This window comes from Gobio gobio (assembly GCF_949357685.1).
Source record: "Gobio gobio genome assembly, chromosome: 5".
Taxonomy (NCBI): domain Eukaryota; kingdom Metazoa; phylum Chordata; class Actinopteri; order Cypriniformes; family Gobionidae; genus Gobio; species Gobio gobio.
The window spans coordinates 18,943,149-18,965,340 of record NC_137101.1 but is presented as its reverse complement, the minus strand read 5'-3'; the positions used below and the strand labels follow the sequence as shown (position 1 = coordinate 18,965,340).

Genomic DNA, 22,192 nt, shown 5'->3' with positions numbered 1-22,192 from the left:
TTCCCTCTCGCGCTGAAAAAGCACACATTCAATAACGCTCAACCTTTTTTTAAATGCACTGTAAAAAAAAAAAAAAAAAAGTGTCCAATTTCATTTTCTACTCACTGGTCGCATCTCAATTTTTTTAGTTAGCCAAATTGATTATCTGTTAATTAAATTGTTTCACAGAAATTCCATTTGGCCACCTGAAAAATGTACACGTGACCAATCACTAGAAAACGTTGAATTGGAGACGTCATTTTTTTTACAGTGTACAGTACTTCAAAATCCACAACTCCATCCACTTTCATGCACTGGGGAACAAACACAAATTAAGCGCAGTCACATAAACCATATGATCAATAACAGACAGACTACTTGTCTCTGTGTTCATTTCAATTTATATTCACATTAAGACATACATAAGTGCCTAATTCAATTACACATTCACACTTTGGTAATCCGACAGTGTTACAGCACTTTAGGATCATTACACATTTTATTGTAAGCACCATAAACTTAGTTTTTGTTCCAGACAATGCTGAAATCCCTGTGATTCCTCATCGTTTCTCAAGACTTACTGAGAAACTACTTTGCTACATCACTCACACGAGTGTGCCTCTCCACGTACATTAAATATCAAGTTTGTAGTCATAAGGTAGTGCACCTCAAAAGCCTCATTTAACAGCCAACCACTTTAAAAGGCCTTAGGTTTGATTTGCAGCGGCTGCGTTTCACCCAAGCCTTACAAACACAGCCAAAAATGTGCTTTTCACATATATTTTTAGACATTAAGGCATCGGTTCCAATGCATGGGCTCAGAGGAAATCCCACAGTGGGAGGCGTACACACAAAAAAGCCTTCATATCAAAGACGGATTGTCATAGTAAACAACATTGAAACATCAGCAAGGCATATTTAAAAAATGTTTTTACTAAACTTAATTTTATCACAAGCCCCACCCAACCGCCAAATTTCATCGGTTTAAAAAAAATATATAATTTAAAAAAAAAATAACCTAGTCCAACCCACAATTTTAGACAATTTCTCAAACACCTACAATTTCTCCCTCAACTTTCTTTAAAACATAAAGGATTCCAATGCTGTCCACGGTCAAAAAGGTAGTGAAATCGGCGGACACGTGGATCTTCTTCAGATCGGCTCCCATCGTGTAGAACGTCTGCAGGGACTCTCCCGTCTCCACGCTCCACCACTGCCACAACAAAAACAAATACGATGAGCAAAATTCACTGGGGTCAAAGTCTGTGTCATAAGAAATAAAAACAGCTTTTTACCAACAGCACAACATTTGAAAACTTCAAACAACCCAACACCCCACCACCCACAACTGCTAAATGACTGCGAATACTGGCGGGTAACGGTTCCGCTGTCACTTCGGCACGCTGACAAAATGAGGCCACCGTGCCGCTACCGGCCGAACCGTCATCGTCGATGACAACAGATGCCTCCAACCGCAGTGCTTGTTTTTACGCCCTCTGCGTGCAGATGCGCAAACACGGCACCCCCGGCAGACTCGTTAATCACGCGGCTCTTGTGAATTAATGGCTCTTGTTCGCATTTAACAGGCTCGTTCTGCACAATTTACGGCTTTGTGTTAAAATCTCACCGCCCAGATAGTCTTCTGCCCGGCATACCAAACCTCAAAAAATAAAGCAGCCAGAGAAGGGACGTGACTGCCGCGTGCAGGTACAGCACATTGCTTGAGTCATTTCAACACATTTCCCTTTGCCTGATGGCCAAGCTTTTTTCCCACCCCCCAAAATAGTCTGCGTTCTGCCTTCACTCAATAACAGTGTTTGGCCCACCCTTTTGTCTGAACCTTCAAACCATACCTTCGTGCAGACACAGATGGTGCTGGACTCAAATTATTTTATATTATTAGATCTTCCTCAGCCAACAAAACTACTTTCAAAACATTACACATTGTCACTACAAACAAACGCACAGAACAACAGTAGGTAAAACAATGGATCTTTTTAAAACCGAGCTTGAGTTTGTAAATGCAGTTTGACTCAGTCAGGATGAACACAACCACCTGGCCTCCTCTGTAGTACCCTTTAAAAAGTGAAGGAAAGTTGCTCTGTAACAGAACAACTTCAGCAGACGCTCTGAGCACTGTGCAAATTAAGTGTTTTGATGGGGGTGCATCTTTAAAAAAAAAAAAAAAACATCAAATGCCATTTCCATGCATAAATAGGACACTACCACATTACGCTTGCACATCAACCCATTATTCACTGTCTTGATGTCAGCGTAAAGACTACAGACCAAATGTGACGGCAGATGGAAACGCCACCTTTTCGGTCCTGACACAAAATTCACATTCTGCTTGCAAAAAAACACATAAGGCACATAAAACGCCTAAGAAATTCAGGGTTATGCGCTCTTTCCCAGACAACATGCTAAGAAGTGCTATAACGCAACTGTAAGAGGGGGTGGGGAGGGGAAAAAACAAAACAATAAAAAAGGACCAATACCTGCTTCAATTATTCACCTGGCCAAGGCCAAGGCTCACACGCTTATTTTCATCTACTCCTCCAAATGCATGAATGTGCACCTTAAACACAAATCGATTGTTTTTTCCTCATCTGACTTCTAAGGCCACAGTGTCCTCGGGTTGAGGTGTAGCATAATTATGTGCGTGTAGCAAAAGCAGAATGGGCAGATTCAAGAAGTTGTTTTTTTTAAAGATCTGCGGCAGAGGGGACAGGACATCATTGGACTCTCAATCAGGAGAACATCCCGTCAGTCTGGCACCATATAACTAGTGATTGGTTCAAGGAGCGTGTGTTGCATGAATAACCCTTTAAAAAAAAAAGGACCCTTTTATGATTAAAATGAGTCATGGACTGTAAATCTCCTCCTGAGAAATGACATTTACACACACGCTGACAGGGATGGTTGAGGTCTGAAGATCAGAGGTCACCCGCCATCCTCTGACCTTGGAGGTGCTGTGAAGTTGAGTGACGCGCCCAGGGGTATAGAGGAAGTGACCACAGTAACCCTGTTACTAGCTCGCTCTCATTCCTTGCGAGGTCTGGGTTACAGAACACCAACAAGACTGGGTTTTTCATGCAGCTTTGTTTGCCCACTGCAGATGATCTTGAGCACAATTCATCTCCCCATAAACTAAAACATCTCCACATAAAACGCAATCACACCCAGAGAACAGATTGGACCGTGAATGACTCATTTCTGTACTGCACTTCTGCTTGTATTCTCATTTGCAACTAAAGTGTTAAACTACAAAATAAAAGCTTACAGTGTTGCCATTAATCATTTTTGTTCCTACCACCACATTTGAATCATATGTTTGCAATTACAGAATCGATTTTTCACTATACAATTCAAGAAATCAAGTCTGATATTTGTTTTCATCATGCTTTGTGCTCCGGCATGCACTTATAAGAACAGCACCATATACTGTACCTCTACTATACTTGCACATCAGGAGCAGGGGGGAAAACACAAGAGGGCCCACCTCAGACTTCAAAGCTACATTATTCATTTAAGACCTCAAAGGCTAAAATATTGATGCAGACACGATCCCTTTTCTTTCCTACTTTCGCCTTCTCTTTTACTCAGTATAGTCCAATCACGATTCGTTATCGATTTTTGCTCTCCACAATATACTACGACGACATTAGCCTAATCAAAGGTAGCCAGTCTCGTGTGAAAAAAACACTACAACTCACTTTTAGGATCACCTAGCAAAGATAATTTAGGAAATGAAAAATTGTCCCATATTCTAAGTCTGGACACTAATAATAGAGCTGAAAAACAGGACGTCTGGTTACCCCATCCATAGCATTTTTTACCAGATGAACACGCTTTGACAGGTCATCTGTCAGGAGCCAGGGCCAAAAATCACACAACGCGTGTCCACCTGCCTGAAGCTAAACATTCAGATCACTTTCATTGGTCATGACGAGTCAATCTGATTGAAAAACATAACTTGTGGCATTTCAAATTCTGTCTATACAAAAGGACGGCAGAGAAATCGCGCCGTTTAAAACTTGAGCAAAAATGCTTTTTCACGGTTTATGAGGTGCTCCGAGCAAATTTGTAAAAAGGTACATTTGCTCTCAAGGTTGTCTTCTCAATGGCCGATGTCTGACAAAAAGCCATTTCTCTCAAAGTCAAACGTCTCCCCTCTGGACAAAACGGAGGACATCGCTCAGCAAATACACTAGGACATGGGTGTGTGATGACATTTTAATAGTGAGTTAAAAGGGACCATTCATCCAAAAATGAAATCTACTCACCCAAACGTCAAGCAAACCACTGCTTGGTCTGTTCCTCACACAAACCAATCGGATGTTGTTTCAAAGGGCTTGGATACATAACTGAACTGGCCAACTATGTTCCATTCAGTAAAAGTGTTTTGTAAACAATTATATAAAACGTACCACTTTAGCCATGCATCCAAAGCAGCCCTTATTCCCTTCACCGCACAGAAAAGAAATGTAGAAAGCAGAGCAGTGACAGGTGTTGCGATCTGTGTCAAGCTTTCCTGCGGTACAAGTGCTTGTTCTGCCACTGGCAAACATTGAAGCCAATAGGCTGAGTGAATTCTCTCAGAAACTATTACATAATGAAATACTACAACCAAAAAAAAAAAACCTTCAAAAAGCAAATGCTTATTTGACCTACAAACAAAAGGAAGAAGTCTTTAAAAAGGAGCACTCCACTGTTTTTGAAAATAGGCTCATTTTCCAACTCCCCTAGAGTTAAACAGTTGAGTTTTACCGTTTTCTAATCCATTCAGCCGATCTCCGGATCTGGCGGTAGTAATAATCCACGGAACTTTGGTAAACTTTGGTCTGGTAATAATCAAGGAACTTTGCTGCCATACCATGGGTGCAACAGGAGCGATGATATTACGCAGCGCCTGAAATAGTCCCCAGCACGCTCCCTGTGCAAGCAGGTTGTCACGTTGGTTGTGTTGACCAGGGGCAATTCTAGGATTTTCATTTTAGGGGGGCTCAGCCCCCAATGAGGGTATGAAAAAAAAAAAAAAAAAAAGGAAAACAAATGGTAAGACTTTAGTTTAGGGTCCAATTCCCACTATTAACTAGTAGCTTATTAGTATGCATATTAGGATATTGGCTGTTTATCATTTCGTTTTGGGGGCATGGCCCCTCAAGAACATGTTTATTTCTATGATCTACACGTGCATTTTAAGATGGTTTTCAAGCTATTATCAAATTTTTGGCGTTCAGAACATGTCAGTGGGCAGATATGACGGATCAATTTTATCCATTTGTCAGTGAAGTAAACATATGTTTAACTGATATTTATGTTTTATGAATAATTTTCGAAGGCTAACAGGCAAGCTAGGTAACTAAATGTATTAAATTAATTTCACAATGTACATATTCATTAGCCTACTAATCTTATGCCCAATACAAGCTGAAAAAAGCTGAACTTTTTTTATTTACTGAGAGCTACAAATGGAATTATTAATTTACAATATGCACACATTCATTACTATTAATCTTATGCCTAATCTGAAAACAGCTTTTATAATATAGTTAACAAACAAGAAATATTAACAATGCAGGGTATCTGCAGGTTTCACCAAGTCAAATTTAAGACTTTTTAAGATCCCGCGGGTACCCTGACATTACATGGGCCCATTTCAAATCAAAATGGCAAAATTAGACAAATTTATTAATTTGCCTGAATATTTGTCATTTGTTTACCATTTCTGACTTAAAGAGGTAGCTGTCAAATATGAAACGTTTTATTTAGCTACATATCTCGCACTTGACGTTGAGTCCTGCTTAAATTCGTGCTCAGCAGCTTCTGTGTGAACAAAGCCCACCTACTCTGATTTGATTGGTTTTTCTCAAATATTTTGACGAGCAGGGACAGACAAATGAGGCTGAGATCAACGCACACACCACAGCGGATTGAAGAACACGCTGATTAACGCAGATAAAAGGGGTGAAGCCGAAGCCTCCCGCCAGTTGCATATGTTTGAAAGGCTGAAGCCCCCCTAAAAAGGGCCTAGTGACATCCATGGTGTTGACGGAAGTTAGCCTATTTTCAGGCGCTGTGTAATATTGCCTGCTGCACCCATGGTATGGCAGAAAAGTTCCTTGATTATTACGCAGGAATGAGAGTATAGTTCCTCACCATATCTGCCTAGGGAAGGAAAAAATAATTTCAAATTTTCCGTCTGTCTTTGGACTCTTCTGTAGTTACATCGTGTACTGTTTTAAATAGGAAAAATGACAAAAGTCTTTGGTCATTTGAGTGAGATGCTAACGTCTAATCGAATTCTATGATCTATGCTAAGCTATGCTAAAAGTGCTTCCGCCAGATCCGGAGATCAGCTCTATGTATTCGAAAACGGTAAAACTCAACTGTTTAACTCTAAGGGGAGTTGGAAAATGAGCCCATTTTCAAAAAGAAAGTGGAGTGCAATGACATTTATCGAATAAATAGGATTAATAATTTAGATTTATTGTTTGTTCCTTTAAATCCTCTTTAAAGACTCTTTTCCAGTTACATCATCCAATTTACCAAAGCTGCCTTAAATTCGTTGACTTGGGATTTCAAATTAGAAACAGCAGGTTCTAATTTCTTAAAGTTAATAAACCGACTCAAAATTCAACACCCAGCGACTCTTTGCATCACTACCAAACCCCTTCTCTATTCTCCCCCAGTTTCTTCTTTCAGTCGCCATCTAATGACTGTCAAGGATGGGTGTGAACACTGTGTATAAACAACGGTCCTGACAGCGGGACGAGAACAAGTCCATCTCCCTGCCTCGGTTACACATCCACACCCAACGGCCCCAAGTGTTGCTACCGCTACAAAACAAATCGCTTTTCTCACCGTTGTTCGACAGTAGAAACAGACAAAGGAAAGGAAACAGAGTCTCTTATTAGCAGGTGAATGCTGTTGCGAGACTCAACAGTGCAATAAAGTGCTGTGATATAAGCGTTCTGTCTGGTACAGGTGAAGGTCTGGATGCCCTGGAGCTAATGTGTGTGAATTACTAGGAGTCTCCGAACAGCAGCCAAATCCTCCAGAGAACAAACACTATATGCGTGTGTGGGAGAAAGGGAATCAGGCTGTGTGATTTAATGCCTCTTCCTCAGTAAAGGTGTAATATCCTGGCTGACCTCATCCGTTTGTCCTATTCTCCAGGAAATATTTCAGTCTCATGCGAAGGAACGCTTTGTCACTCACACCCGCAGCTACAATAACCATTTGTCTTTTATGAGTGAAAGCTAAATGAAAAGGAGGCCTTTATAAAAGGCCCACTCAAACACGCACAAAACATTTACCTCTCAGAGACAAAATGAGTTATCCAGACTCATACACGCATGAAACATGCATAAAGAACGACACTACACGTCACCACGGAATCTGTCGGCTAGATAAAAAAAAATTTTTAAAAGAGAGATGCAAATAAAGATGTAGGGTGATGCCGACAACAGACATCCTGATGAATGAGACTGAAACAAGGCTGAAAGGAAAACACAGACAAGTGAAGTGAAGTGTGTGTGTGTGTACATGTTTTTCTAGCCTGGTGGGGACTTCAACCTGACTATAGACAGACTCATGTCACCGTGGGGACCTAAATTGAGGTCCCCATGGGCACAAAAGCTTATAAATCATTCAGAATGAGTTATGAAAATGTAAAAATGCAGAATGTCTCCTGTGATGGGTAGGTTTAGGGGCAGGGTAGGGGGATAGAAAATACGGTTTGTACAGTATAAAAACCATTACGCCTATGGCGAGTCCCCAGAAGGATAGCGCACCAGACGCATGTGTGTATATAAAAAGACAGATGCCCTGCTGATTTGTCCTCTGTGGATACGTGGGTTGGACTGGAGAAGGGACCGATTACGCTTTTAACGATTCAGGCTACATTTGGTTTCAGTTAGGGGTGTCAGTGTCACAATATACTGCTACTGACTTAATGAAGGTTTATATTGTTTTAATATTACCCATGCAATGTGTAAAAATCCTATGCCAACATGAGTGTTCAACTTCGCTTGGATGTAACCAGTAAGATTGTCAGGGAGGAATTCAAGACAGACTGATGAAGTCCAACAATATCCATCCCCTAGTGCCGTTTTCGGTGTTTGCATACATCAATCAGATATTAAGAATAATGCAATAGTTGTTCAAACGCACAGCAGAAAAACTTTCACTACATTATTCTTGTACATACATTCACTATTAAGCAGTTCAACAAACCTTTTTAAAAAGCATTTAAATAAAAGCAGGGTCAATTTTTTTTTTGACCAGTTTTGTTTTGAGAAACTGGACATCACAATAGCATTAAGAGCTTTATTAGCGCTGAATGAGATTTCACAAGAACACGAAAGTTGTTATTTGTGAATCAAGCCAAATCGCGCTCGTGCATTTGTCAGTCATGTGGCTACTACTGCCGCTCAAAATCATGGAGGACATGCAAGGTGCAAGCTAGAGACGCACCATCCACTGCCGGGGACGGAGTAAAAAAGACAAGTTTGTTTGGCGCTTGCTGTTGATGGACACCCCATTTGTCAGGAAGTCGTTTTTGTAGTTACAGTTAGAATATCCACATCCCTAAACTTGTATTTTGAGTGAATATAAACCAAATCATCCAAGTAGCATCTGGCCAATTAATCAATTTATTTCACATTGCTATAAATATCGCAAAAATTAGTTATTGTCAATTCTTTTTGTTGAGAATCATGTAGTGAAAATCATAGTGGTTGAAACTAGGGTTGTCAATCACAATGTGACATCAGAAAAAGTCAATTTCAACTGCCTAAAAAGTACCGCAAAGAGCCACTTAATGATATTTTAAAGTAGTTTTGCTGAACTGCAGCAGTGAAAAGCAACATTTATGACTAATGCTATTAAAATGTTAACACCTCACTTATGAGCACAACTGTTACTGTATACTTAAACCTCTATAAAAATAACAGTTTATGATGGCAGCAGGCCAACGTCAGACGTTTTTGTACTCGGATGGACTGAACTGCAAACATGTCAAAGAACAAACATTGCTGACGGCCCGATACAGATAGAAACATGTCACCGTCAAACAACAGAAGGCACGCATCAAAAGACATGAGACCGAGGCAGATCACCTCAAAGTGAATGCAGAGATCTGCCATGCTGAACAAGCTCGGGCATGGCGATATGTACAAGACTCTTCCTGCTGCCTGAATGACAAGCTAAAGCGGGTGTTTAACAGAACTTGATGTCATTACATCATTCTTAAAAAAAAAAAAAAAAAAAAAAAAATTCTCTGGGTCACGTTTTAACATTTACACAAATGTCTAAAAGGCGAAGATAGTGAGAATAACATTGCAGGCTAGATTCGAACTTGAACCACAACTCAACGTGGTAACTGCTAATTTTGGCACATATCCGAGATGACAGCAAATTATAAAATATGGAAGGGAAATACACCCAGGGATCCTTTACAGGACACAGTAGGCTAGTCGGCCAAAAATGATCCACGGACTTCACACAACATCTGCTCCGAATATATTACTATCCTGCAGGCGACGTAAATTCTCAAAATCGTAACAAGCGCATCTCCAGCAGGAAGCACAGCGTGACGAGTCACGTCTCGCACACCTTCCTTTGTGTGGTCGTAACAGATTTACTTCGTCTAATAAAGAGGTTTGGCTGGGGATGTGGAACCGAAGCATGCGATTTTACAGACAGCGGGATCCTGAGTGAGAAGACAGCCGGTGATCAATCAGAGCTTATTATCGGGTCTCCGACGGACCCGTCGCTCACGCAGAGGGTCAGGAGCATAGGGGCAGCCCGATGCAGACGCATTTGATGAACTGACAGATTGATGTGTGATAAAGCGTCATTACGCCTGTGACACTTGCACAATGTACAGACAGCTCTGAGTATATTAATAAAGAAGTCGCAATGGGTGATGGATAATGGGTGACATTGTTGATGGAAGTCAGTCTCGCTCAGTTCCTGACATGATAATGTGCCTCTGTGACATGAGCGACTGGACACATTTCTGCCTGATAATACAGATGAAATGACATCACAAGACTGTCCTGTTAGGCAAGGCTGCACTTTAAAAGTTACAAATAAGACTTGATACCTCAAAGAACGCAGGGCAGTCGAGTATTACTTTTGCGCCAATAATAATGTCTGAATTAAGGCTGATCTCAATATTTCATTCAACATGGCAGTTTCAGACCAATTCAAATGTTTGCCTCGTAAACTCAAAAGGCATTTCTTTTAAGAATAGGGCTACACTGGTTATGCGGTCTTTGGGTAGGTTTTTCATCTAGTGAATCAGTCATAAACATGTAGCACAGACTAAACCCTCTTTTTCAGGGTGCCTAAAGAACCCACAATTGTTTGCTTGCACATTTATATAGATTCAATTGTTTACATGTACCTTAATGTATCCGCCAGTAGAGACGAGTACTCTGTTATCAGGGGAAAAGTGCAGGTCGGTCACCCATCCGCCGTGGAAAGAGTCCATGGAGTCCTTAGTGTCCCGAGAACAGATCTTCAGGAGAGCTCCATCCAGCATGCTCCACAGCTTCAAGACACAAAACCATACAACAATGTTACACAAAAGAAAAGAATCAAAATGCATACAATACAGCACAATAAAAAGTAGATCCACAAAGTGTTTATTTACAATGCAGTACCGTTTCTTGTGTGAATTTGATCAGAAATCGCTTGAGAAACAGACATTTACAGACATTACACTGTGATGTACGCATTTCACGCTTGGTGTTTTTCAGTGGCAGCAAACAGTGTTAAATAATAGAGACGTGAGCTTTGAAAAACAGCACCACAGGCCATGAATTATAACAGCATTTCTCGCTCTCCGTTTGTGGTTCTCACTTTCCCCATTTTCCTCCTTCTCTCTGCGAGCAGCATCTTTAATTGATGAGGTAGAACTTTCCTTTACACTTCTGAGCACTGGGGGCCGTCTCCCAGCAAGAGAAGCTCGGAGCGAGACAGACAGTTTGGCAGAAGTGACAAGCAGGGGATACGGAGTTTTGAGAATTGTGTCATCAAAATGCATTTGTCCATATGTCGCTTATCTTAATATCGGTATTAATTCAAACACCTCCGTTTACGCTCAACGTGGCCATAAATGTCAGCACATTCAGAGTTTCAAAATTTCACCATAATTGACAACCTTTACAAGGATTCTGCAATTAGGGAAACCATTGTCCCTTATGTTTGTACCACTGTTATTACCTTAACACCAAGCATGTTTAGAGAACAATTGAGTCTCTACAAGAACATTTTACTCTTATGATCATGGAAATGAGAAGTGACAGGAGCACCGCTATCAGAAACGCAGACTGATAGTGGGTTGAAGATCAGAGATTCTGTATCTTTAATTTGAAGACTTTTTACAAAGATCTGAGAGGAGCTTTACTACCAAACCAGTTAATTGAGTATGAGAATTCAGAAAGCATTTCTTTTTAGAAATTCAAACTTAAAAAGGAAGAGTTAGTATAATCTGACCTCCAAAAAATAAACATACCAAAATCCTTTTGAAATCTTATCAAGGCCACGATCAGATCTTTATTCCTTTTTAACACAGATGAAACCGTTTAAGAATTTATTCACCCTTATCTCTCCGTTGTCGTCGCCCGTTGCAAGTCGCTTGTTGTCCCAAGAAAATCTGCAGCTACGGACGCAGTCCTTGTGTCCCTTCAGCAAAAACATCATCTCCCACGAGGCACTGCTCCATACCTTAGGGAACAAAAATCAGCAGTCATAAGCAAAACTGAATAGTGTTGTGTAAACATTTGAAGAGATCCAATCTCATTGAGCGATCTCTTTGTGAAAAGGTTAATAAAATGGATGGGAATGCCACAAGGGTGAGCAAATATCATTTTTGGCTAAACTGCTGCTTGAGAAAGAATCTAATTTTAGTCAGAGTTAGTCATTGAGGTAGGTCCATTTGGCATGAAATGATCAGCACTCAATTCACATTGCCATCCTCCCTCTCTGGTGGTCGAGAAGGTCTGGCAGACAGACGTGAACATGGCGTCACATTAGAAAGCTCTTCTGGTAGAGGCGGTGTCACACAGACGGAGAAATTGATCTCACACTCTCAGGTGAGCAGGCTGGACCTCTGATACCACAGGCGTGATACAAGCGTAGCGTCCTCTGTTTGTGTACTGCACTCACGCAGAGTTAATTAGCCAGTATTTGGCCACAAGTGACATCATTAAAGTGAACACCCTGGGCTCAGTAAAGCTACTCCTGATAGTCACCTAGCACAGTCCTTACCCCGTACCAACGCAGAATCCTAGAGCATCTAGACTAAACAAACTAGCGTTGTAACAGGAACAGGTGTTTGACAAGTCAGAGCCCAGGAACTAGACACAGAAGAAGCTGAGACACTTTAATGTAAAGAAGATCCTGTCCCGCGACATTGATCTGATGTATGAATTTGTGCCTTCTTTTCGCTGACCTTAGCAGTCCTATCAGCAGAGGTTGTGGCAAAGAGCCATCCGTCATAAGACACATCACATGACAGGACAGCACCCTTATGACACACAAGGTCTTGCAGCATCTGCCCTTTGTTCAAATCCCAGACCTGCAAAGAAACAGACTACTTTAGATGAAAATGGCAAGAGATGCTTTCCATGAATATCATACACTTCAGTGACCCATGATTGAATGATTTTAAACAATTAAAACAAATTAATAATCCAAGAAACAGATGTATTCAAATCTGTTGAATTGATTTAAAAAAAAAAGGGTTTCATTAAATGTCTATTGAATTTAATTCATCGCTAGAACATTACACAATTACAAAAACAAACAGAAAATAGAAAAGCTAATTTACTTTGCCTTCCTAACATTAAATGTCGCCTTTTTCAGCAATCGTTCCATGAAAACAGCTTGACCTCATTGACTTTAAAGTCTCCATGAAATCTAAATGGGCAATTCTTATTTATGGGATAATGTACTGTTTATTATAAAGGATCAATTACAACATGAATTTAAAAAAAATTATGTATACATCAAAGTGGCTTCCACTCACGTTGGCAACATTTCTCTGACTTGCCTCTATTGTGACGTGAATAAAGCAGCTTTTTTTGGACAATTACAACTATTTAATGCCCACTTTAAGCATTGAAGATCCAATTTTGTACCCTATTTGTGAAAAGTGGCAGGAAGTTGGGGACCATGCAAACAATCTTTTCCACAGAAGCCCTGACTTGAACTGGGGTGAACTAAAATGCCTACTGCCATTGAGATCTTAAAGCGGTTCACAAGCATTTAACTACATGCATCACCTCATTATCATGGTTGACTGCTTTCAGTCCACAATTTGGCCTTGACAACGATGGTTTGTACTAAAAGCGTCACATGCAATAGAAACTAGCTAAATTAGGTCTTCACGTCATCTTTCACACTCTGCATGTGCTTAATATGCATTCATTGGCAATTCAGAAAAATAAGAGAACAGAAGGTAGAGGTTGCAATTACCTTAACGGTGCCGTCAAAGGACCACGAGAATAGATGAGAGGAAGAGTTTAAAAAGTGGAACTTCCTGACTGGCTCCTTATGACCCTCCAGCACCTGACACTCACCAGTCCTCCACTTCCACACCTGCAGACAGGCAAAAATGTTCATTCTCTCAAAATTTAAGAATTGACATGTAATGGTCTTTTGAAACAGGTATGCAAAAGAATCTAGTACTGAAGTATTGGTTTGGGGTTAAACAAACATTCATCCAACTACAAATGTCCTAAAAAGGTCTAAATGGTTGTCACCATCCATTCTTACTGAATTTTAACAGGCATGCAGCTGTTCACAACCATCAATTACTTAAATCCCCCCTCCCCCCGCTTGTCATCAACACAATGAATCAATAAGCACTAATGACCAACTGACTAAAACTTCTCAAACTAACAGAACAGCTGCAGCAGGAGTTCATGAGCATGTGCACCTGCAAATCAGTAGACTTGTCATTCAACTGCCCTCAAAACCAGAAATGCAAAAAAAACAAAAAAGGGGTGCAAAACCCTAACACAGAGACAATTTAATCTGTCCACACTTAAACTTTGCATAAGATGAAAGGGAAAAGAAAGATTTCATACAAGCAGGTGTTTGAACATGAAGCGGTGTGCAAAGATTCCCTGATAGACAATTCTTTGCACTTGACTATGGACCAGTCCCAAATGGAACCCCAGGCCCTCACAATCTTCCTCAGAGTCCACACTTTCGTGACATAATGGCACTTTTGACTGCCGGATAGAAGTCTGCTGTGAAGCTCGCTTTAGTGCGAGCTCAGCAAAAGTGTCACAATCTGACAAAATTGGGGTACTCGCAAGCACCCTTTAGAAACCTAAAAATGACAAATGGGACACCCTGCGGTCTTCTGGACTTAACAGACACACGTCGGCCATTTTAAGTCCACAACACTGCAAGTATGCCATTTGGGACAAGGTCTATGTGGCATACGTTTAATTCTTTACAGGATTTTCCTCCCATCTCAACTGAGAAACAGCTGCAAGTGAATTACCCGGACAGTAGCATCTTCTGAGGATGTGATGAGGGTTTCGCTGTCTTCAGTGAACTGACAGTGGTGAACAGTCTTAGTGTGACCCGAGAGCTTCACTGTTTTTCCAGATGGAACCTCCAACACCTTTAGAGAATATAAAAACAAGTGAAATTAGCAGTGCAGAATAAGTTGCAAATGCATGTGTGATTACTTGTGTACAATTATGCATTTTTCAAATTTTTTATAACTACGTTTACTACAACTGAAATTGAGAAAAATGTGATAGCAAAGTTCAGAAAAAAAAAAAAAAAAAAAAAACCCTGCATGATTAGATAAAAAGAGCTAAAGAGGACAGGGGAGAAAAATGTGACATTGATATGACAAATCCTTAAAGCCAAGGAGAGAAATTCAATCAGAGAGAATTAAGGCTTTGGCAAGGAATGCATGATGTAAAAGACTACAGATAGTTGTACCCTGCATAAACCTCAAAATAACATTTAAATGTATAAACCACTAATGACAGTTATAAATCTCAAACTTTGGCAGTTAATGTATCTATATCCTGTCATGTAAATGTGATTAAAGCAGTTTATAAGAGAACACTTGAAGGCGAATCAGTTAGCCGCTCTGTCAGGCATTCAGGAAAACCAGACTGACTATCAGCCCTCTCTGCTGCATCCAAAACTTCAGAACGTAAACTTAAAGCTGCCTGGGGCTAAGGGAGCGTGTGCGGTGTTTTTGAAAAGTAAAATAAGGGAGGTATGTGTGCTTGCAGGCTGGTGTTCTGGTCTTATGTGGGTGTCAATCTAGGATCAAATGCTGTGAAAAAGCACATTCAGAAGTCATGGATTAATGTGTACAGAACACACAAATAATGAGGTAACATCATCCTTCAGATATTCTAATATCCTGATTTGGTGCTCAAGGAACTTCAATGTCAGTTTTTAAACACCATCAAATTATTAAAACAATGTTACAATACATTTTTAAAACTTTATATTTTTGGTGGAAACTCTTTGGGATAGTTCACCCTCAAATCTAAACCTGCATGAAATTCTCTCCTTCTTCGGTTGAACAAAGGAAGATATTTTGACGAATATGGGCAGGCAAACAGTTGCTGGCCCCCACTCACTTCCATAGTTGAGGGTTCCCATTGACTGTTTGGTTACCCATATTCTCCTAAATATCTTGTGTTGAGCAGAAGAAAGAAATTCGTACAGGTTTGGAACTACTTGAGGGTGTGTAGAAGACCGAATTCTCAGTTTTGGGTGAACCATCCCATTAACCATTCCGGATTTATTTTTTATTTTTTTTAAAGAAAAAAAAAAGTCAATGTGAACAGCCCATAATACAGTCATGCATACACTTCCACTCGCCATACCTGCACTGTACCTGTCTCTAGCCCTAGTGCCAGCACAAAATCACGCTGTAAGTTCAGCAGCTGCAAGGCTCTCCATCCAACGTTCTTCAGAAACTGTCTAACTTTCACTCTTCCTGTCTGTGCACACATACACAAACACAGTCCTCATCTCTCTAGTGCAACTCAATTTTCCTGTGATTTCATTGATGCCAGACTCTCCTTGGGGGGGAGGGGGTCCTGCAAGAAAGGCACCATTACAGACTAACTGCATTCGCAACACTACAATTTCATTAGTTGCAAGTAGTTGAGCATGCTTGCAATATTCTGCTCAGTAGCCATCTGGCACCCTCTGCTGTTTTATAATGGTACCATCATTGCTGCAGATGAAGTGAAGCCTTGCATTTACAAGCTGCAATTCAAACTTCATAAGTGTTAGATACATAGTCAACAACTACCAATAGTATAATGACCACAAAAATAACCTCAGTAAGTTCAAATACACAAACCTGGATACATTTTAATAAAAAAAAAAAAAAAAAAAGTTATTGCCTGTGGTGTATTGAACCTGGAATATTAAAGTTGTTCGTTGCTTTATTCATGTTTTACATTCATTTAACTGCTTGTCTAAAATGCACCTGTGTCTTTCGCTCTGTTAAACACTAACAATGTGGAAAACATGGAAGGGGGGGGGGGTCTAAAATGTTTGTTTGGCAGTAAATGGGTGTAATAAATGTGAGGATGGAGAACACTCAATCATTCCATCAGTCAGCGGTTACCTCTAGGCTTCCCCACTGTCCCAAACATATCAGTCACATCCATTACACTACAGCACACTGTACAGCACAGGAGGACAACGCTTGCCTCCAGCACGACGACATTCAGTAGAGAGAGAGCGAGAGAGAAGGGAAAAGTTTGGGAAAGGAAGGGCGAGAGATTAGAAGGCTGAGTGCAGTTGACAGCCACGGTAAATCTCATTGCCAGAGGTGAGTCAAAACACCCACAAGCATCCTGAAGGCTATTTTTACCCAGTGTGCTTTGCATGCCCAGAGACTCCCATTCAAAATGAGTATGATATTAGGATGAGACAAGCAGACAATGACTATACCCCACAGGTGAACTGCAGTACCTGTACGGTTCCATCCTCAGTTCCCAGGGACGCAAAAGCAGCATTTCTGCTGATACAAGTACAGCGAATCCTGGACGGCAACTCTTCACTCTCGTACAGAACAGCACCTGTGGATCCAGTCCGTACCTGAAGGTTCACAATGCAACATTACATGTCATAAAATGCAATCAAACAAAAAACATCTTAATGCTCGTCTCTTGTAGACAGTACCTGTATTCGGTTTCTGCTGTCGGGTGCCACTATTGTAACGTCACTCTGGGAGAAGAGAACATCAGTGTCCCTCTTCAGAGCCACAGCAGAGGAGGTGTGAACCCGGTCCGTCTCCCACAGCTAGACAAGCGTTAACACTTGTTGTGATAACAGTTCGATAATGCTCAAAGAATAACTGCAAAAACTGTCACACTACAGGAAGACAGGGACCAAACCTAGCTTACTCTGATGGTCTGATCATCAGAAGAGGACAGCAGCAGCGAGCCGTTGGGTGAAAACTGGACACAATGAACCCAGCTCAAGTGACCGTTGCATTCGGCTTTCTTTTTACTGGTCTCAAAGTTCCACAGCTGAAAAACAACAGTCCTTAGTACCACAGTGGGTTTTTGCATCATTTGCCAGGCTTAACTAATTCCATGCTTTAATCAATTATTAAATAAGGATGAATAATGTGTAATCCAGTTAATATGGTTTTGAGATTTCATATTGTACGTTTGTAAACCCTTGGTTAACGCTCTCATTTACATATGTATGAGGCTAATAACGTTGAGAGAAAGCATGTAACCTTAACTGCTTGTCCTGTGTACTTCTAGACATGTAAATCTGCTCTGGCCATTAACTTTTGAACAGTAGTGTTTTATAAAATGTAAAAGTTCAGTTAGAGCAATTAACACTTATTCAGCAAGGATGCATTTAAATGATCAAGTGGCATAAAGACATTTGTGACAAGATAAACGCCGTTCTTTTTAACCTACTATTAAAAAGAATCATGCCTTTAGCAAAAATGTTAATATTCTTATCAGAAAAAAGGTTTATGAAAGGTCACCTAATCAGCATATTAGAATTAATTCTCAGCAGTCAATTCTTCCGTCACATTACAGAAATCAGTTTTGAACAGGTATAAATTACATTAGTTTATATGCAAGTTTTTAAACCAACATCACAATATTGCTGTTTTTACTGTATTTTTGATCAAATAAAATGCAAACTTAGTGACGATAAGAGACCCAAACTTTTGAACAGTGTAATATAAAGAACTAATTTTTAAATTCCTTCCCTTAGACACAATGATATTTAGGAGCAACAGCAGATAGGATAATTTAAGTTATTCATTTTAAGAGAATATTAATATTAGTCTGTTAGTCACACATTCTATTTTATGGGGGAAAAAAACCTAACCCAGAGTTAGAAGAGAACAAATGCGTTTGGAAATGCCTAATGTAACAAACAAGGAATGGTCAGCACATTTTAGCGCTGCGGTGTGGCGTACCTCTACAGTGTAGCGTACCTCAACAGTGTAATGAGAGAGCGCGACGGCCAGCAGGCTGCTGTTGGGACACGCGTGGCAATACTGAATTGTGCTCAGACGACTCGTCTTCATCTCCAGCAGCATGTCTGACGTCTCTACATCAAACACCTACATGCACACACAGACAATACAGTTAAAACAAACCATGAGCACAAGGGAAGCAGAAACAATCACCTACACACCCTGTATATTAATCTTGAAACAGCCTGAGTAGATAACCGAACGAGTAAGTTATGTTTTATGCAATACCTTTAATTTCTGCATTAAAGAACATCATGATTTTTCCTATGATAATTTTAGTTTGTGTGAATGTGTGAATCAGACTTCAAAAAAAATAAAAAATAAAGCGGTTACAGGCACCAATTCCAAAATATTGAGTGGCAGTGCCAACTCATTTCACAACACTCGCAAAATCACTTACAAACACAGCGTTCCTGGCAGCACAAATGATCTGTGAGCCGTCAGCTGACCAAGTGCTGCATTTCACAATGGCTTTTATTTCATCGTCACTCTCTGGGAAAAAGCTATTGACGTCGATTGATTTCCACTCGTTGGCAGACGACACCTCAAACAGCTGCCAGATACAAAAGACAAGTGCAAGAAACGCATTAAGAGGGCACCTGTATTATTGACCAAAGATGATCCAGCACTTTAAGCCTATCTAATAAAAGGTGAATTTAAATAGACAAGAGATAACATCTAATTGTAGATCATAAGTCTTATTTAATAATATTTAATATTTTTTTTATTATACATTAATTAAATAATTAAACAGTTTTAGTGTAAATTATTTAACACTATAATAATAAAAGTATAGTAATAGGCTACACCAAGTAAATAAGAAAATGTACAAGAAAATAATTAAATGCAAGTAAAAACTACACTATAGGCGAACCAGTTTTGAAATGGCCTCACCTTCAAGGTGCCGTCACTGGATGAAGTGGCAAGGTAGGCGTCATTAGGGGAAAAGCAGCAGTGATTGACAGGTTCCATGTGTCCAAACAAAGTGTGTTGAGACGTCTGCTTGTTGGGGTTCCATAGCTTTAGCAAAGATGGAGACAGAAAGAAATGAAAGCAGGGTAAAAGGCAGGCCACATGGATTCAGGAAGAAAGGGAAAAAAATGTATGCTTTTTGCTTTGTGTAGGGGTCTTGATCTCTCTGCCAGGGTTTATTGAACAGGACAGCCAAAATAAGAGAAAAACATATTTAGTCTGCAGGAACTGTCTTGTGTTTAACACATCTGCCGTTACATTCTCCAAATCTCATTTCAGGGTGTTTCTTTCACTCCTCATGCGGAGATATTCCACAAAATGCCCCTTTTGTGTTCACACCTCCACTGGGGGTGGTGGGGGGTGCTGTGCTCTTATTAGGTTTGACACCAGTGCGCTCGCTCTGTTGTCGCACCCTCAAATGAATACAGCTAAACTGCAGACTCCTGCTGTCACACTCCTACAGATTTCCCACAATTCTCTGAAATTTTCACAAGCTGTAAAAAAATTACACGGCTGCCCCGTTCCCCTTCTCTGCTGTGCTGATCCGAGTGAGCATCCTACCAGCTGTCATTCTCATTACTCATGTTCACCAAATCTGCCTCTAAATGTGGAAAGAAATGGAGGCTGCAGAAACCGCAGATGAGGATATAATTATCAAACACTTTGGAGCACCACTACCACACACCAGTAACTTGAGGCGATTGAGAATATTATTTGGTAAAAATATATTTGTATTATTATATGCAAAGTCTGAGTTATTAGAATCATTGTTGAAGTGGAGTCATTGGAGTGGTTATTGTATTAGCTCAAGGAACTTTTACCTATGGTTTAAAAATGCCATGGCAGAAAAAAAAAGGGAAAAAAAGCCAAACTATTATAAATTAAAATTATACAAAAAAAACTCAGTAATTGCACAAATAAATATAATTGAACAAATTATTTAAAAAAAAAAACACCACTTTATAGTAAAATATAGGCTATACATCACAAATATATAGCTACAAAAGTTATTCTGTCTACAACAGCAAGTGAATTCTTTTTTTGTTTTATTAAAGTTATCAGAGACGGCATCAGGAAAATCTGCCATCACTTTAAGAGCCGTACAGACCCTGTACTGTTAGACACGCTCTCTCATATTTTCAACCGTCTTTCAACCACATTTGTCCGTTCATGTGCTGTGACGAGGAATAGAACTCAGTTCATTATCATGCACTATTCATTCACTATGAGAAGTCGTTGTGTGCACGGGATAAAACAAAAGGAAAGAAATCACTTTCTGTGAGCACATTTTGGATGTGCAGATGACAGACAACACCTCACGAATCTTGAGCTAGAATAGTTAATTAAAATAAATAAAAAAACAAAACAAATGTGCAAACAAACTGATAAGTGGAATTGAAATGTTTCTCAAAATCACCGGTTCTGGGCAATTTCGGTTTTAAAAATGGAACCGGTTCATGATAACCATCCCGATAAATGAGATGTAAAAAGTGTATTATAAACAATAAAATGTAAACAAATTCTACAAAAGAAAACGTTGAATTATTGTTAATACATTTCTATAATAATACATTCAAAAGTATTCGGAACTCTAAAAACATCAGACCTTTGTGTTGGTGAATTTGTCGTTTGAGCAGGTGGCCAGCAGGACACGTCGGCCTGTGTTGGTGAACTGGCAGTGGTTTATCTGTTCCTCATGTTCCTCCCCAAACACTTTGATAAGAATACCTCGCTCAGCGTTCCACAACTACAACACAAAACACTTCTCATTCTTCGGGACTCATTTTTGAACAATGTCCACACAGCATTTTTTATTATAAACAGCATGCAGATTCGGAACATGAGGTTGAATATTAAAAGAATCAGTCCCACTTTATATTGAGCGGCTTTAACCATGCATTTGCATCCACAAATTAAGTACATTGCACTTACTGTGTCCATATTGTATTGCAAAACACCTTTTGCTATTGAGGTGGTAAGGTTAGGCTGTATGGGTAGGGTTAGTTCACCCAAAAATGAAAATTAGCCCATGATTTTCTCACCCTCAAGTCATCCTAGGTATATGACAGTCGTCTTTCAGACGAATAAAGTTATTACATTTTTGGCTAATCCAAGCCTTATAATGGCAGTGAATTGTTGCCTCGTTTTTCAAGTCCATAAAAGTGCATCTGTCCATCATATAACTGCTCCACACAGCTCCGGGGGGTTAATAAAGGCCTTCTGAAGCAAAGTGGCGCGTTTGCGTAAGAAAAATATCCATATTTAACTTTATACACCAAAACAACCAACTTCCGGCAGATTGCTGTACACATCGATTTACAGTGAAAGAGTAACCCTTAACGCATGCGTATTGACAAACGCAGAAGCGCAGAGGATAGAGCAAAACAAAATACTGGTCATGAATTAGAAGTCGAAAACAATTTTTTTTAAAGAGAAATGGCAGAGGATTTCGATATAAAGAGGCTTGAGTTTGTTGCCCAGCACTATCCGCAAGAGGCGTCAAAGCTTGCGATGCTTCTATACATCTCGTCAGGGGGTTACCCTTTTGCCGCCAGTCGAATTGCGTATGGCTTATTTTAGTCTATAAAGTTTTAAATATGGATGAAAAAAAAAAAAAAAAAAGCGCTTTTATGGACTTCATAAACAAGGCAACAATTCACTGCCATTATAAAGCTTGGATTAGCCAGGAATTTAATATACCTC

The 22,192-nt window shown here is 39.9% G+C and overlaps 1 protein-coding gene across 2 annotated transcripts in view; it reads right to left on the bottom strand.

Moving 5' to 3' along the window:
• Positions 1-355: 355 nt before the first annotated feature.
• The window catches only part of apaf1 (apoptotic peptidase activating factor 1), a 30,104-nt gene continuing 8,267 nt past the window's right edge, over positions 356-22,192 (bottom strand). For both annotated transcript variants that reach the window (XM_079818221.1, XM_079818222.1), the window contains exons 15-27: positions 21,096-21,236; positions 19,412-19,537; positions 18,918-19,070; positions 18,476-18,604; positions 17,412-17,537; positions 17,188-17,307; positions 16,978-17,103; positions 14,513-14,635; positions 13,474-13,596; positions 12,449-12,574; positions 11,596-11,721; positions 10,397-10,543; positions 356-1,192 (exon numbers count right to left, since the gene is read on the bottom strand). In XM_079818221.1, the coding sequence (XP_079674347.1) occupies positions 1,028-1,192; positions 10,397-10,543; positions 11,596-11,721; positions 12,449-12,574; positions 13,474-13,596; positions 14,513-14,635; positions 16,978-17,103; positions 17,188-17,307; positions 17,412-17,537; positions 18,476-18,604; positions 18,918-19,070; positions 19,412-19,537; positions 21,096-21,236 (1,731 nt within the window). In that variant the 3' untranslated portion in view covers positions 356-1,027. The remainder of the gene's footprint in view (positions 1,193-10,396; positions 10,544-11,595; positions 11,722-12,448; positions 12,575-13,473; positions 13,597-14,512; positions 14,636-16,977; positions 17,104-17,187; positions 17,308-17,411; positions 17,538-18,475; positions 18,605-18,917; positions 19,071-19,411; positions 19,538-21,095; positions 21,237-22,192) is intronic.